The sequence below is a fragment of the Gracilinanus agilis genome, chromosome 1 (assembly GCF_016433145.1).
Source record: "Gracilinanus agilis isolate LMUSP501 chromosome 1, AgileGrace, whole genome shotgun sequence".
Lineage (NCBI taxonomy): Eukaryota > Metazoa > Chordata > Mammalia > Didelphimorphia > Didelphidae > Gracilinanus > Gracilinanus agilis.
Window position 1 is genome coordinate 778,878,734 of NC_058130.1, and position 14,156 is coordinate 778,892,889.

At 43.5% G+C, this 14,156-nt stretch overlaps 1 protein-coding gene across 1 annotated transcript in view; it reads right to left on the reverse strand.

Annotated features, from left to right (window-relative positions):
• The window catches only part of EIF4ENIF1 (eukaryotic translation initiation factor 4E nuclear import factor 1), a 52,164-nt gene extending 42,524 nt beyond the window's left edge, over positions 1-9,640 (reverse strand). Inside the window, exons 1-2 of the mRNA XM_044674366.1 lie at positions 9,562-9,640; positions 8,823-8,948 (exon numbers count right to left, since the gene is read on the reverse strand). Coding sequence (XP_044530301.1) covers positions 8,823-8,918 — 96 coding nt within the window. The 5' untranslated portion in view covers positions 8,919-8,948; positions 9,562-9,640. The remainder of the gene's footprint in view (positions 1-8,822; positions 8,949-9,561) is intronic.
• Positions 9,641-14,156: the final 4,516 nt, after the last annotated feature.

Consider the following 14,156-nt stretch of genomic DNA (forward strand, 5'->3'; position numbering starts at 1 on the left):
AGCTTTTGCACAGACAATAGTAATGCATCAAGGATAAGGAAGTGGTTGACAGACCTGAGCTCCCTTTCCTCCCCTTTCCCCAACTGAAACTATCAGCTCCTCCTCCCCAACACCAGCTGGAACTTTGGAAAAAAGCAGCTGTTCCACCTGGCAGGACACTGTAACTTCTCATACCCTGACCTGACAGATTCAAGATGAATTGATGGTCTGAACATATGCTGTATAGTATAAGAACTATATAATCATGGGAACCTGCTGCCCACCCCCCTGAAACAGCCAAAGAGATAAATCCAAGATTACCTAATCTGAACCCTAACTTTCCCAAATCCATAAAAACCTGTCTCCCCTACTCAGATGGGGCCCTCTGTTAATCCTCCTGGCCTTGAGCCTCCCACCTTGCTGTGCCTAATAAACCTTGCTCTATCACCCTACTCTGGTCTCATATTGCCTCTTGAGTCAGACCTGACGGTGGTCAAATAAAAAAACCACTGCATCAAATTTCTCTTTTAAGAGTATGGTATCCAAGATCTAGAAACAGATATTCCTCAATAGATAAATGGTCAAAGAGTATGAAAGTTCTCAAAAGAAGAAATGCAAAATATTAACCACATGAAAAAATGATCCAAATCACTAACAGAGAAATGCAAATCAAGATGATGCTGAAGTGCCCCTCGCATGTGCAAATTGGCAAAGATGATCAAAAAAATGGCAGAAGTCAGGGCTGAAGGGGTTGTGAAATGACAGATATTTCAGGTAAATAACAGGTAATATGTTGGTGGACCTGGGTTAGTACGGTGGTACAACCATTATAGAAAGCAATTTAAAATTATGCAAATAAGTAACTAAAATGTCTATACCCTCTGACACAGAGATTCTACTCCTTGTTTATAGCCCAAGGAAGCCTTTGGTGAAAAGAAAAAAAAAAAAAAAAAGAAAGTCTCCATATATTCCAATTTTGGGGGGGTACAGCAGAGAACTGGAAACAAAGATGTCTACTGACTGGGGAATAGCTAAATATATTGGGGTACAGGAATGTAATGACTGTTGTCCTGTAAGAAATACCATTTGTGAAGAGTTCAGAGAAGCCTGGAAGGATCTATATGAATTGATGGAGTCAACAGAGCCAAGAAAGCAATCTACCCAGTAGCTACAAAATAGAAAGCAAGAACAATTAACACAACAAAACCTTTTAAATAAATAACAAAATCATGAAGTTCGAACAAGACTCAAATGAAGGGAGATGAGAAGACATCCCAACCTACCGTTTCATGAAAATGGAGGGTCCCCTGCTCTGAAAGAGCACAGGTGTTCAGACTTTATTAACCTATCCATTAATTGGGCTTACTTTTTTCCTTTCTAAAAAAACACTATTTGTCAAATGGGATGGCTCTTTAGGAGAAGAGATATATGGAAAAGCACGATGATATAAGAAACAGAAAATATCAATAAAATAATTTTTTAAAGGTCAGCTCAAGCATTCCCCTCCCACCTCGAAGCCAAATGACTTTATGTCAAATAAATTTCTCTAGAAGAATTCTTTTGTTAAAAACACCAAATCTTCCTATTGAAAGAACAACACAAGTCATAGTCACAAACTTACACTTACAGTGTGACAAATATGCCTCCTCTCTCTGAGCTAAATAGCTTCTATTTGCAGAGAATGAAGGGCCCCAGACAAATTTCCCTCTTGTTTCTCGGCTCCATGCCTCCCAGAACCCAATGCCCTCTTCTTTTCACTTCTTTACTATTAAATACAAGAATGTTATCATGCCATAAATATGAAGAATTCAGAAAGTATGAGAAGACTTAAACTGTTGCAAAGTGAAGAACCAGGGAAACAATATATACAAAAATAGAAAGGGAAATTTTTGAAAGGTAGAGAAAATGACTAAGCTTGAACCAAAAGGGAGTCAAGGCAACAAGCTTGTGTTAAACATCTTCTATACCTGGGATACACAAATAAGGAAAAGAACTGAGTCCCTGTCCACAAAAAGCTCCCAATCTAACCCCCTGACTCCCAAATGCAAACTACAAACCACTTGTGGATAGGATAAACAAGAGGTGCTCTCACATTGGGAGTCCCTCTGAAGAAATAAGAAAATGCACACCTCTTGGAGACAGAAGTGGGAACAACCTCATGTGGACAAGGAAGAGTTCAGCTTGTCCATGTGTTGGGTCAGTTTTGCTGAAGTGTCTTCCTTACCTCCCTTGTTTTTTGTTAAAAGGAGTGGTTATGCCAGTAGTAGAAAAGGGTGCAAAATATTTGAAAATAAAGACAATAAAAAAGCAAGCAGCATGAGTTAAAATTTAAAGTAAAAAGGGGAAAAAGCTGAAATCGATAGTTTTCACTTATTTATATTATAGTTACAAACGTTTGTTCCTCCATGACTCTCAAGAGTCTCTCAATGACTCTTCCTCAGGTAGAAAGGCAGCTTGTGTAAAAAGAGAGGGAGTGAGCTCATAAATCAAGGAAATCTGGGTTCCCCTGTTTTGGCTGTGGGACCCCAGAAAGTTGATTCACCCCTCATTAACCTAGGCAAACTTCTCAGACCCTGAACTGGCAGAGGTGTCCACTTGTAGAATCACTGGGTGCTAAGAGGTCCCACAGGGCATAAAGAGCCCTTGGCCAGGAGTTAGGAAGACTTAAGTTCAAATCCACCCTCCAACTAACTAGTCAAGTGATTCGGGAGTAGTCACTTATCCTGTCTGCCAGTCTCATTAACCTAGGATAGTGTTGTGTCCCTTTCTGCTACCTTTATAACCACTCCAAATGAAATAATTGCAAAATGTTTTGCAAACCATAAAGTACTATATGAATGCTTGTTGTTATTGTCGTTATTTATAGGGAATTCCTTAGTCCAATGAGATCCCAGGTCTAGTCAACATACTAACCTAGGTAAAGTGCCAGTGTGAGAGGAACCCAGAAATCATACTTGATCTAGCTGGGCCTGGTTGGTTATTTTAGGGTAATGGGATGTTGGGGGAGCGTCAGGATTCTCCATCTGTTGCCTACTGGGTTACTGAAGTAAAACTGCCCTTAACCTAATCTCTGCCTCCCCTTGCTCCTATCCTGGAGATTCAATTGAGATTTGCATTTTTTTTTTCAGTACTAATATTTCTATTAGTATTTAAATGATTTCTCACTAATGTATCCTGTTAACCCAAGTTTCATTGTATCTTATATGTAGCTACAAGGCCCTACCTGGGGTTCTTCCTAAGGCAGGCTACTCCATCTCCCAGCTTCCCTCATACCCTTAACTTCAGGCTTCCCTAAAGACTCAGCTCCAATCCCACAGTGTACAAGCTTTTCCCCTCCCCCCCTTTCTTAAATCCTACCTTCTGTCTTGGAATCAATATTAAATACTGGTTCCAAGGCAGAAGAATGGTAAGAGCTAGGTGATGGGATTTAAGTGACTTGCCCAGAGTCCTACAACTAAGAAGTATCTGATGGTAAATTTGAACCAGGATTCTGGGTCTAGCTCTACTCACTAAGCCACCTATCTGCCCCTACGAGGCCTTTCTTGATCTCTCTCCCCTCCCCCCAAATCCTTAAGTGCCTTCATTCTGAGATGAGCTTCCATTTATACTGAACATCTTTGATGTGGACAGTTATTTGTATCCTGTCTCCCCCATCAGAATGGGGGTTCTGAGGACAAAGGCTGATGGATGTGCATTGGGGTCATACTGAACAAGAATGTTTTTTTTTTGTAGAAAATGGGTGATCCCTACTTCTCATCAAAATGGGAGCTGCATGTGCCCCAAAGGAAACCAGAAAGCACAAGTGGGTATAAATGTATGACTGCAGCTGGCAGACCCCTCCCCATCACCAAAAGTCTTTTTGCAAACTCTAGCACTCTATGCACCATCAGAAGGGCCCTAAAGAATGCTTCCTTCATATCTCTTTCCCAGGAAAGGAGGGTCATCACCAGCACACACAGGTATGTGACTGTTAGGAGGGAAAGAATGGCCCAGCCTTCACTTCAGCCATTCTTCTGAAAGAGAATTTAAAATGTAGACCCCAAGTATCAGCCCACTAGAGAAGCAAAACTTCTGGATGGCTTCTTGGTCAGCTCCCATAATAATGCAGTAAAAGCTAAGAAAAGGCAGCTCAGGTCATCTCCAAGTTAATAGGCAATGGATAATCCAAAAGTCCTCTTTTCATCATCAGGGCCTCAAACTTCCATTTGTTAAGCTGAATTACTAAGATCAACCTTCAACTCAGGGTCCTCCAAAGCCCTGAAACTGGAGCCTCAGAGAGCCTGGATTCAGGTTCTGCCTCTGTCATATATCTGTGTGCCTTTGGGTAGGTCCCTCTACTCTGAAGCTTCTGGGGTCTTTTCTATCTTGAAGGTTTCCTAGAAGTTTTTTTTTGGCTCCTAAGCAGGTTAAGAAATGAAAACAATGCAATTTCAGAGGCACTAACAAGCAGAAACAACCCCAGAACCTCCAGTCTGCAGGCTACAAACCTAAGACCTGGCCCTCAGACAATATACCATGGAGGTGACAGATATGCTACTACAGGATAAAGAAAGTGAAACATGTCCCAAACATTTTTCCTAAGAGCAGGAGGGTCAAACCATTCCTTAAGAGCTCCAACTTTACTCGAAGCCAAGGTTTCTTTCAAGTGAAGGGGCTGCCCGAAATTATCAGGATTCTTGGCAACATGCTTTGAAAAGATATTTAATAGGGGCAGCTAGGAAGTATAGGGGATAGAGCACCAGGCCCAGAGTCAGGACATCCCGGGTTCGAATCTGACCTCAGATATGTTCTAAATTTTATTTTTTACATGACCCTGGGCAAGACACTTAACCCCAGTTGCCTAGCCCTTATTATTCTTCTGTCTTAGCATTGATAGTATAATAAGAAGGTAAGGGTTTAAATTGGAATTCATTTTTCAGAATTGGGTTTAAAATCCTGAGCATAGGGGCAGCTAGATAACCTAGTGGACAGAATGCCTGGCTTGGAGTCAGGGGGACTTGGATTAGTTACTTAACCCCAATCAAGTAGCCAGTTTACTTCTATCAGCAGGTTAACAAAAGGCAATTCTCTCTACCAGTACCTCCAATTCAAAGATAAGATGAGTCATTTCAGGACAACTACCATCTGAATTTTAGTTATGTACATCATCCTTCCACTTATTTCTTTGCAAGATTCTTTTTCATGTATCCAAAAGGGGGAAAACTTGAACTGAAGCAGTCAAGTGCAAATGTTTGTATTCAACATAACTTAGTTCCAAAGCTAGCATTTCCTCCAGTCCAGAACAAGGTCTTTCTACTTGGTAGAGAAAAAAGGGTTGGGAAGCTACCCAAACCATGGTGGTTAAGTGACTTCTCCAGGGCCACATGGTTAATTAAGGAGCAGAATTTGAATCCAGGTCAACCTGCTTCCAAGGCCAACACCTTCTCCACTCCATTTACTGACCTACTTATCCACTGGGAGAAATACTAGCTTACTGCCTTGTGCCCAAGGAAGAATCATAGAGTCCTTAATCCCTACAACTCAAGGGAAGGAAAAATTGAGCCCATCTACAAAGGTCTGTTCCCCTCCACCAGTTATTTTGCTTGCACACCCCTCAAACAATATGCAAAAAACCTCACTTTTATCCACTGGGGTTCCAAGCACAATTCACCCCCGAGCTTTAGAGTAGCCAAAAAAAGTACTGTTTTAATTGCTCTCTGACACTTAATTGTGAAAATACCTGGTTTGGAGGAGGAGATGGTTAGTGAAATGAAGAGGAATTACCTTCTATCTCCTCTGACTCAGAAAAAAAGTCTGTGAAGACATTTTTTTCACGGCCACTTGTATATCACAAAAAGCCGATACTGCAGGATGACGTGTTGGTTCACACCGCTCAACAGTCCATAAGACATTTTTTCTCTCCTGGCCTGTTCAGGGCAGATCTATCCTTACACTACTTCCTGACATTTTGACATTTAAAAACCACTGACAACAACCAGGTCCCAGAGCACTTTTGAGATATAGTCACTCATATGTGTAGTGCAAGGATCTCTTACACATGAAAGGAGAACAGATTCCTGAAGCCTGTTTTGAAGATCTAGCCAATATACATGAAAAAAGAATTAAACTTAATGCTTTGATTTTTGGAATATGAAAATTTTAAGAGTCAAAACATGTACACAAAACACATTGAGACCCACACACAACTCAAGAATCATATGATTTAAAATTACAAAAGAATGTAAATGACCCCAACTTCCTGGTTATTTATAGAAAAGGAAATTGAGATCCAGAATAAGTGAGGGATTTGCTCAAAGTCCCACAACTTTAGGCAAGATGGGAACCCAGGTCCAGGGTCTCTAAAAACTCAGTGCCCAAGGATGCTCACTGATGCAACAGGAAGCATAGGTCCCAAGAAAGAACAGGTTCCTAGGATCAGAAAAATAGAATCTTAGTATTTTATTTCCTATGACCACATTTTGGTAAAGCAATGCTTCTGAAAATATAGCTCAAGCCTCTTTCTAGCCAGCCTAGACATCAACAGGTGAGGTTCTAGAAGTGAACTTTTTGTAGCCAAGAGGCTCCTAGCAGAAGTGACAAAAGTTCTGGAATTGTGACAGAGCAATGGACTCCAAGCTCTGCACCAACATTTCCTCTGTGGATGACCAAGCAACTCACTAACCCCAGTGGTCTTCTTCCCTGAACAACCTTGGGAAGTACACAGGACAAGTAAAGCTCTTTTTAGCCCTAAAGTGCTATCAAACCCAATTGTTACACCACGTTATACCAAAGTGTGTCAAAGTCACTTTCCTCTGACTCAAATGTTTGCATGTGGAAAGAACTATACCCCCCAATCATCAGTGTTTATTAGAAACCTGACTTTTGAATTGAAAAGCTTTACTACCTATAGATGATAAACTGAAATATGAAGCAATCAAAAAAGTATTTTCTTTTTTCCCCAACCTTTAACTTCCATCTTAGAATCAATACTATAGGACTAGCCAATGGGAGATAAGTGACTTGCCCAGGATCACACAGCTAGGAAGCATCTGGGGTCACATTTCAATGTCTCTCTATTCGATGAGTCATACCTAGCTGCCCCCCATTTTNGGGTCACATTTCAATGTCTCTCTATTCGATGAGTCATACCTAGCTGCCCCCCATTTTGATATTTCTGAAAATACTTTTCTGGGGGACAGCTAGGTAGTTTAGTGGATTGAGAGCCAGACCCAGGGATGGGAAGGTATAGGGTTCAAATCTGACCTGATATACTCTTCCTTGCTGTGCGATCTTAAGCTTGTCATTTAACCCCACCTTGCCTCACTTTTACTACTCTTCTGCCTTGGAACTGGATACTTAGTTTCAATTCTAAAACATAAGGATTAAAAAAAAAAAGCAGCTATCAAAAGGAATAACGGCCAACAAGCTTGCAAGAAGGAAAATGTGACCCCAAGACCACCAAACAACTGGAAAACACACATCTGCCTCTCTTGTTTAACTACAAAATCCATTGTATATCAAAACAACCTACTAAATAACAAATACTATCTACTTTAGAGCAAATGGTTTGTTGGTCTGTTTCCAAGAATATTTTTAAGAAGACTAAAACCAGGAACACTGCTTGTATCTTTTGTATTTTTAAACACAGGAGTGAGTATGGGGCAGAAAGCAGGAGAAAACAGCAGTTTAAAAAGCAGCATCAGCATCCAGAGCTCAGGCTCTCCATGATAACTAAGCCCAGGCTGGTCAACAGCAGCTGGTGCTGCTTTGGTGTTTCACATTTGTTCTCACTTGAACCTCCACCACTTTACACCAGATGCCTCAACCTCCTAAATCAGGTCTAATCTGAGGAAAGAACATGGATGTAAGTTAAAAGAACGTCTTCTGTAAAGCACTCTAAGCTATCCTCACTAACATGTTCCATGGACATTAAAGGCAACACAAAAGAAGTGCCATGGAATCAATCCTGTCATCCTCTTTAGATCCACTAGGCAGCCAAAATAATAATACACTGTTGAAAAAGAAAGCTGAAGTGGGAAAGTCAGCAAATAAAGCTTTTCCTTCAGGAAAAAGAAAAGAAATATAAATGTACTATAAGATCTTTCAACCATAACAATCACTCAAAAAAGTTTTAAAATTTTTCCTGGGAACAGCTAAGTGACACAGGAAGGAGAGCCAGCTCTGGAGCCAAGAAGACCTGAATTCAAATCTGATCTCTGACACTTCCTAGCAGTGTGACCCTGGGCAAGTCACTTAACCCTGTTTGCCTAGTCCTTCCCTTTCTATCTTAAAAATATTACTAAGACAGAAAGTAAGGGTTTCAAAAAAAAAGTTTCCCTGTACCCATTTGTAGTATTTTATGTAACCATCACAAAACATTTTTTAAAATCTCCCCTGTGTCTAATTTAGAATACAAGGAAAAATAAGGAAAAGAAAAAATAGCAAACCTCTGACACCCAATTTATCTTGCCAAGCACACTAGACAGCATTCCTTTCAGGATGTCAACTCCTAAAAAAATACTCCTACCACACAAGACACTCATATTTTGTAGAGCCTTAAGGACCTGGTCCTTCCAGGGCTGTCTGACCCAATAACACTCTAGTTACAGATTATCTATAGAATTTACCAAGTGCTGTCAATATAGGAAGCACCAATTTGCAAGCATTCCCATAAGACTGCAGAAGATTCCCCTCAAGAGTAAACTGCTCAGGTCTAAAACAAGCATGAATTTTCCTAACTCACGGCACAAAAATTCGAAGGTGTCCCCTATTCCATAAAACCATTCCAACACATAACTGAGATAAATAGCTCAGTGGTCACCTTCCTCCAAACCGTAAAGGAAACCACGAGGAGAAAAGCCTACTTTTGTGTAACGATGGGGGGACTTGGACGCGGGTGGCTTCTTCAGGTCCAGGAAGGCTTCGCCATTTTCCGTGTCTCCCACCCCTCTTCTGTCCATGGCTGTTTGTGGGTCCTTAACTCTATGCACCTGAAAAGTGAGGAGGCACGGGTTTATTGGGTCTGCCTTTCAGTGCTTCGGTTTCTCTAAGACAGTGTAAGTGTTCCTCCCCCCAAGAGAGTCAGGACACCCTTGAGGCAAAGAGGGGGTCCCATCCTGTGACAGGGGAGGAGAAATGAGTGCCCACCTTGCCAAGGCGGGCAGGAGGCGGTCATTTCAAAGAACTTTCCCCCAACAGGTAAAGGAGCAGAGCGAGCTCGGAGGAGCCCAGGGCCGTCTGGGCAGAAGCAGGGGATCAGCCGCCCCTCCTGCTTGTTGGGGGCCCTTGTATTCACTCTAGCCCAGAAGCCCCCTGTTCTAGCAGGGCAGGGATAAAGGGAGACATTCTGGTTCTTGATGCCGCCCCACCAAAGGCTCCCGAGAGCGGTTTTGGGGTCCTGGACCGGAGGGGTGCACAGAACCCCCCTGCAGATTCCGGCCCCTCCCCCCCGCCCCGGAGCTGCGGCCTAGCGGGGGGCCGCCCCGCCCCCTCGGCCCCGCCCCGCGGGCCCCGGGTCCGGGCCCCCCTGAATGGAAGAGAGGGGCTGCTTCGGGACGAGGCACCTCCCCCGGGGCCGGGCCGCTGCCGCCGCCGCGCACTCACCGAGCGGAAGAGGGAGGCGGGCAGGGACGGCGACAGGAGCCCCTCAGCAACGCCTCGGGCCGGGCTCGGCCCAGGCCCCGGCCCCGCCGCCGTCGCCGCCGCCACCGTCACGGCCGCCGTGCTGCCGCCCTGCGCTCGTCCGGCCCTCCTCGGCTCCGGCCCGGCCCCGCGGCTGCCCCCGGCCCGCCCGCTCTCCTGCCCGCCTGGCTGCGCCTCGCGCCCCGAGCGAGCGAGCGTGAGCGCGACGGCGCGTGCGCACAGAGGTCGAGGGCGCGAGGGCCGCCGCGCAGCCGCAGCCCCGCGCGCGCGCTCTCGAGCCCAGCTGCCCCTCCCCTAGATACTCCTCGGGCCAGGCCCCACTCCCGCCCCACCCTCCCCGGCCCCCGAGCGTCAACTCGCTCCGCTTGTTTCTTTTTCTTCGCCTTGAATCTGTCTCCCCTCAGCCGCCGTAATTGGGGCCTTCACTCCGCCCCTTTCCCCCCGCCCCTCTAATACTTCCCTCCACGCACTGGCCTCTGCGCCTGCGCCGGTGCCGCCATGGCTGGCCCCCGGGTAAGAGCTGTCCTCAGCAGTGCCTGAGTAGAAAATGCAATTCTTTCAAGATGAGAGAAGAGTTCTGAGAAGGAGAGAGGGGAGAACTATGGCTCTTCAGCTGATTGTCCAGCCCCAGGGGGGCAGACTTCGAAAGAAGAGACACTAGTGAGAGGTGAAGGCGCTGGTCCCGCTATGGTTCAGCAGTGAAAGGTAGAAGGGGCGATGGCCCCTCAGGCGTTTGGCGAGGGCAGGCCAAGGGCCGGGAGCGCGTGCCTGAGCTGGGCCTCGGCTTCTGGGAGTCCATCTGTGCACGTGCACGGAGGCTGTCGCCCGACAGGGGAGCAGGGAGGAGCCTGCGTCCCGAAGTCAAAGCCAAACCTTTCCAGGTTGCTGTCCCAGCCTTACGCCCCTCCCCACTCCCCATGCATACAGCAGGTGCCTAATACTTATTGTCCGTCCAGTTCTCTCGTTTTTACAGACTAGAGCGCCCCAATTCCGAAATGTGTCCGAGTTAGTGTCAGTAGAGAGTGTGAAGCGAGTTACCATGTATTAGGCACCTGGGTTAGCGCTTTAGCCCCTCCTACTCCATCATCCTTCTAGGAGCATCTATTAAACATTGACGGTGTGCCAGGTCCAGGGAAAGGGAAACGGCCGGGACCCTCCAACAGAAAAGGAGAATCCCAACCATTTAACGCTCCTCTGATTTAATTCAATCAACATTTATTAAACACCAACTGTATGCCAGGCACTAAAAGAGACAAAGTCAATCCCTGTTCTTGAGGAGCTCATAGTCTAATAGGGGAGACAACATACAAACAATCACACACAAAGCAAGCTAGAAACAGGACCAATAAGAAGTCATCAGCTGACCTGCTATGGACGAGAGAAGGGAATAAGGCTTTATGAAGCACCTATGGTATGAGTTTTTGTAAATATCTCACTAGATCTTCACAACTCTCCTGTGAGATTAGTACTGTTAATTATCCTAATTTTACAATCAAGGAAACTGAGGCAAAGAGGTGAAGTGGCTGGGCCAAGGTCACACAGCTAGTAAGTGTCTGAGACAGCATTTGTGTCCATGAGGGGGGATTCAGGCAATGGTATCCTGCCACGTGTTTTAAAGGCTGGCTCTTCAGAAAAAAATGTGATCAAACCAGCCAGCACCTTTCCTCAGGTGTAAATGCTCTCCCTGAAAATTTAGCAATCAGCTTTATGGAGCCTGTTAATGCAGCTCTAGGACACTCTGACAGGACCTCCTAATGCAATTCCTTACATTTGGAGACAGCTGTGATTGTTCAAAAACAAAAACTTCCTGAAAGACCCCCAGGCTCCCAATTGCTGCTAATGAGAAATAGACAGATTAATGTGACTGGGGGTTCTCTATAACACCCATCAGACTGGCAAAGCTCCCCTCAAAAGGGAAAGTCACATGCTAGAGGGGCTGTGAGAAAACAAGCAATTGAAGTTAAGTGACACATCCAGAGTCACCTAGTTAGAAACTGTCTGAAAATGGATTTGAACCCAGGACTTCCCATCTCCAGGGCTGGCTTTCACTCCACTGAGCCAAGGAGGGGCAGCCCCCTTCTTGCCACTCTTCTGCCTTGGAACCAATGCTTAGTATCAATTCTAAGAAAGAAGATAAGGGTTAAAAAAAAAGTAAAAGGACTCAAGTACATGATTTTTATAGCAACTCTTTTTATAGTGGCAAAAACTGGAAATTAAAGGGGCACCCATTCATTGAGGAGTGGCTGAACAAATCCCAGCACATGGATGGGAGGGAACAGGATGATGCCTTCAGAAATGAAAAAAGATAGTTTCAGAGAATCCTGGGAAGACTCGAGTGACCCAACAGAGCCCAAGCGAGGAGAGCCAGGAGAACAGTTTATACTGGAATGTCAATGACATGAAATTGAATAAGTGTAATTTGTCAAAAGCTCTTTGTGCATCCCTGGAGATATTTGAACTCACTCTGCCCGGCTGGTCCAAATCTCATCTGGTCATAGAAACGGAATCATTCTGAACCATTTCAAGAGTTCTGATCCACCTGGTTCCGGAGTACAAGGAGAGACAATGCCGACCACCTCCCGACAGAGAGGACTCGTGGGCAAGAGGAGACACGCTTCTGGATGTGGCTGATGTGTTCTGCTTGACTGCAGAATCAATGAATCCATCAAAAACATTCTTCTTGAAAGATGACGGTAAGAACCTGTTCATTCATAATCTTTAAAAAAGATATTAAGCATTGATAGCTCTTTTTTTTTAAAAAAATCAGCCCTTCCTTACGTGGAAGTGAAGTTGTCCTTCATTGTTCCTTTTACCTAGTTCTGCCCACTGGGACCAAGAAGCCAATCTGGAGTGATCTTCCCTGGGAGAGACTTTCCAAAGGCTAAAGGCAGCCATGAGTCCCAAGTTTCTTTATCTCCAAGCTGTACGTTTCCTTCCACTGACCCTCTAAGGACATAATTTCTGTTGAATTGATTAGACACTGAATCTAATCTGAAATCAAGCTTCTACCCCTTTCAAGCCATCTTCCCTGGTAAAGAGATGTTTGTCCCCAAAGCAGAGAGTCAGAGTCAAAAGGGTCCTTGGAATCCACCCCGTATGACTACACGGGGAAAGGAATCCCCACAATAAAGATAAGGGTTGCCTAGCTTCCTCTTAAAGACCTCCAACAGGAAGGACCTATCACATCTTGAAGCAATACATCTCACTGTTGGTCAGCTCAAATTATCAGAAAACTGGTCTTGATGTTAAGCTTCAATCTACCCCTTTTCAATTTTTACCAAGAGGTAGTTTGGGTGATACAGTGGGTAGAGCTCTGGACCTGGAGGCAGGAAGATCTGAGTTCAAATCTGACCTCAGACACTTATTAGCTGTGCAACTTAATTGCTGTCTGTCTCATTTTCCTCATCTGTAAAATGGGGATGATAATAATAATCCTTCTCTCACAGGCCTGTTGTGAGGATCCAATGAGGTGAAATTTGTAAAGGATTTAGCAAAGGGCCTGGAAAATAATAGGTGCCTAATTATTGCTTATTCCTTCCCTTCCTATTATTCCTTGTTCTGTGTACTGGGGTCAAACAGAACCTGTCTAATCCCCCTTTAAGTATTTGAAGACAGCTGTCGTATATTCCCATCTTTTCTTTCTCCATAATTTCCCAGTCCTTTAATCCAGTTAACAATAGGTTCTGTGTTTTACAGAAAAATATTTTTAATAACTTAAAAATATTTAATATTTCATATGATTATATATTATATTAATTATCCCTACATGATAACATTTCTATTTATCATATATTATAATATTTAACTCTAATATTCTTAAGATAGGCTTCTATTTTTAAAATAGAGTTTTAGTTTTTTTACAGAAAAAAGATTTTAATATGATATTTTATATTATTACATAATAATTACATTTATGTAACCACATTTCATCCTTATATAATATTTAATCTATACTATTTTAAGATCTGCCTCTTTTTAAAATGGGCTTTAGGTTTTATGTTTTACAGAAAAAGATTTTTAAGATATAATATTTTATATTCTTATATACTGAATTCATTATAGTTATGTCATTACCTTCCTACTTATTATATATCATAATATTTCATCTCTACTATTTAAAATAATATATCATATGACATTATATAATAACATTTCTATTAAATATAATATTTAATCTATGCAAGTTTAAGATAGGCCTCTATTTTTAAAATAGGCTTTAGGTTTTATGTTTTACATCCCACTCATTTCTGGAAATGCCTTCCTTTATCATACCCTAAAATGAACTCTCTCTAGAACAAAGAGAGGTAAGACAGGATGTCTTGGTAGAGGCTTCTGGGTGTGGTGAAAAGAGGCTGAACGTGAGCCAGAAAAACTGGCCTGGAATTCCAGTTTGTGCTTCATGAGCCTCCGTTTCCTCACCTGTAAAATGAGGGGGTTGGGCGAGAGAACTTTCAAAGTCTTTTCCAACTTGAGATCTACGATTCAGAGCCTGAAATTCCTTTTCAGTACTAAGATTTCATAATGTTCTATTATGGTCTCACCCAAGGGGAAACTCT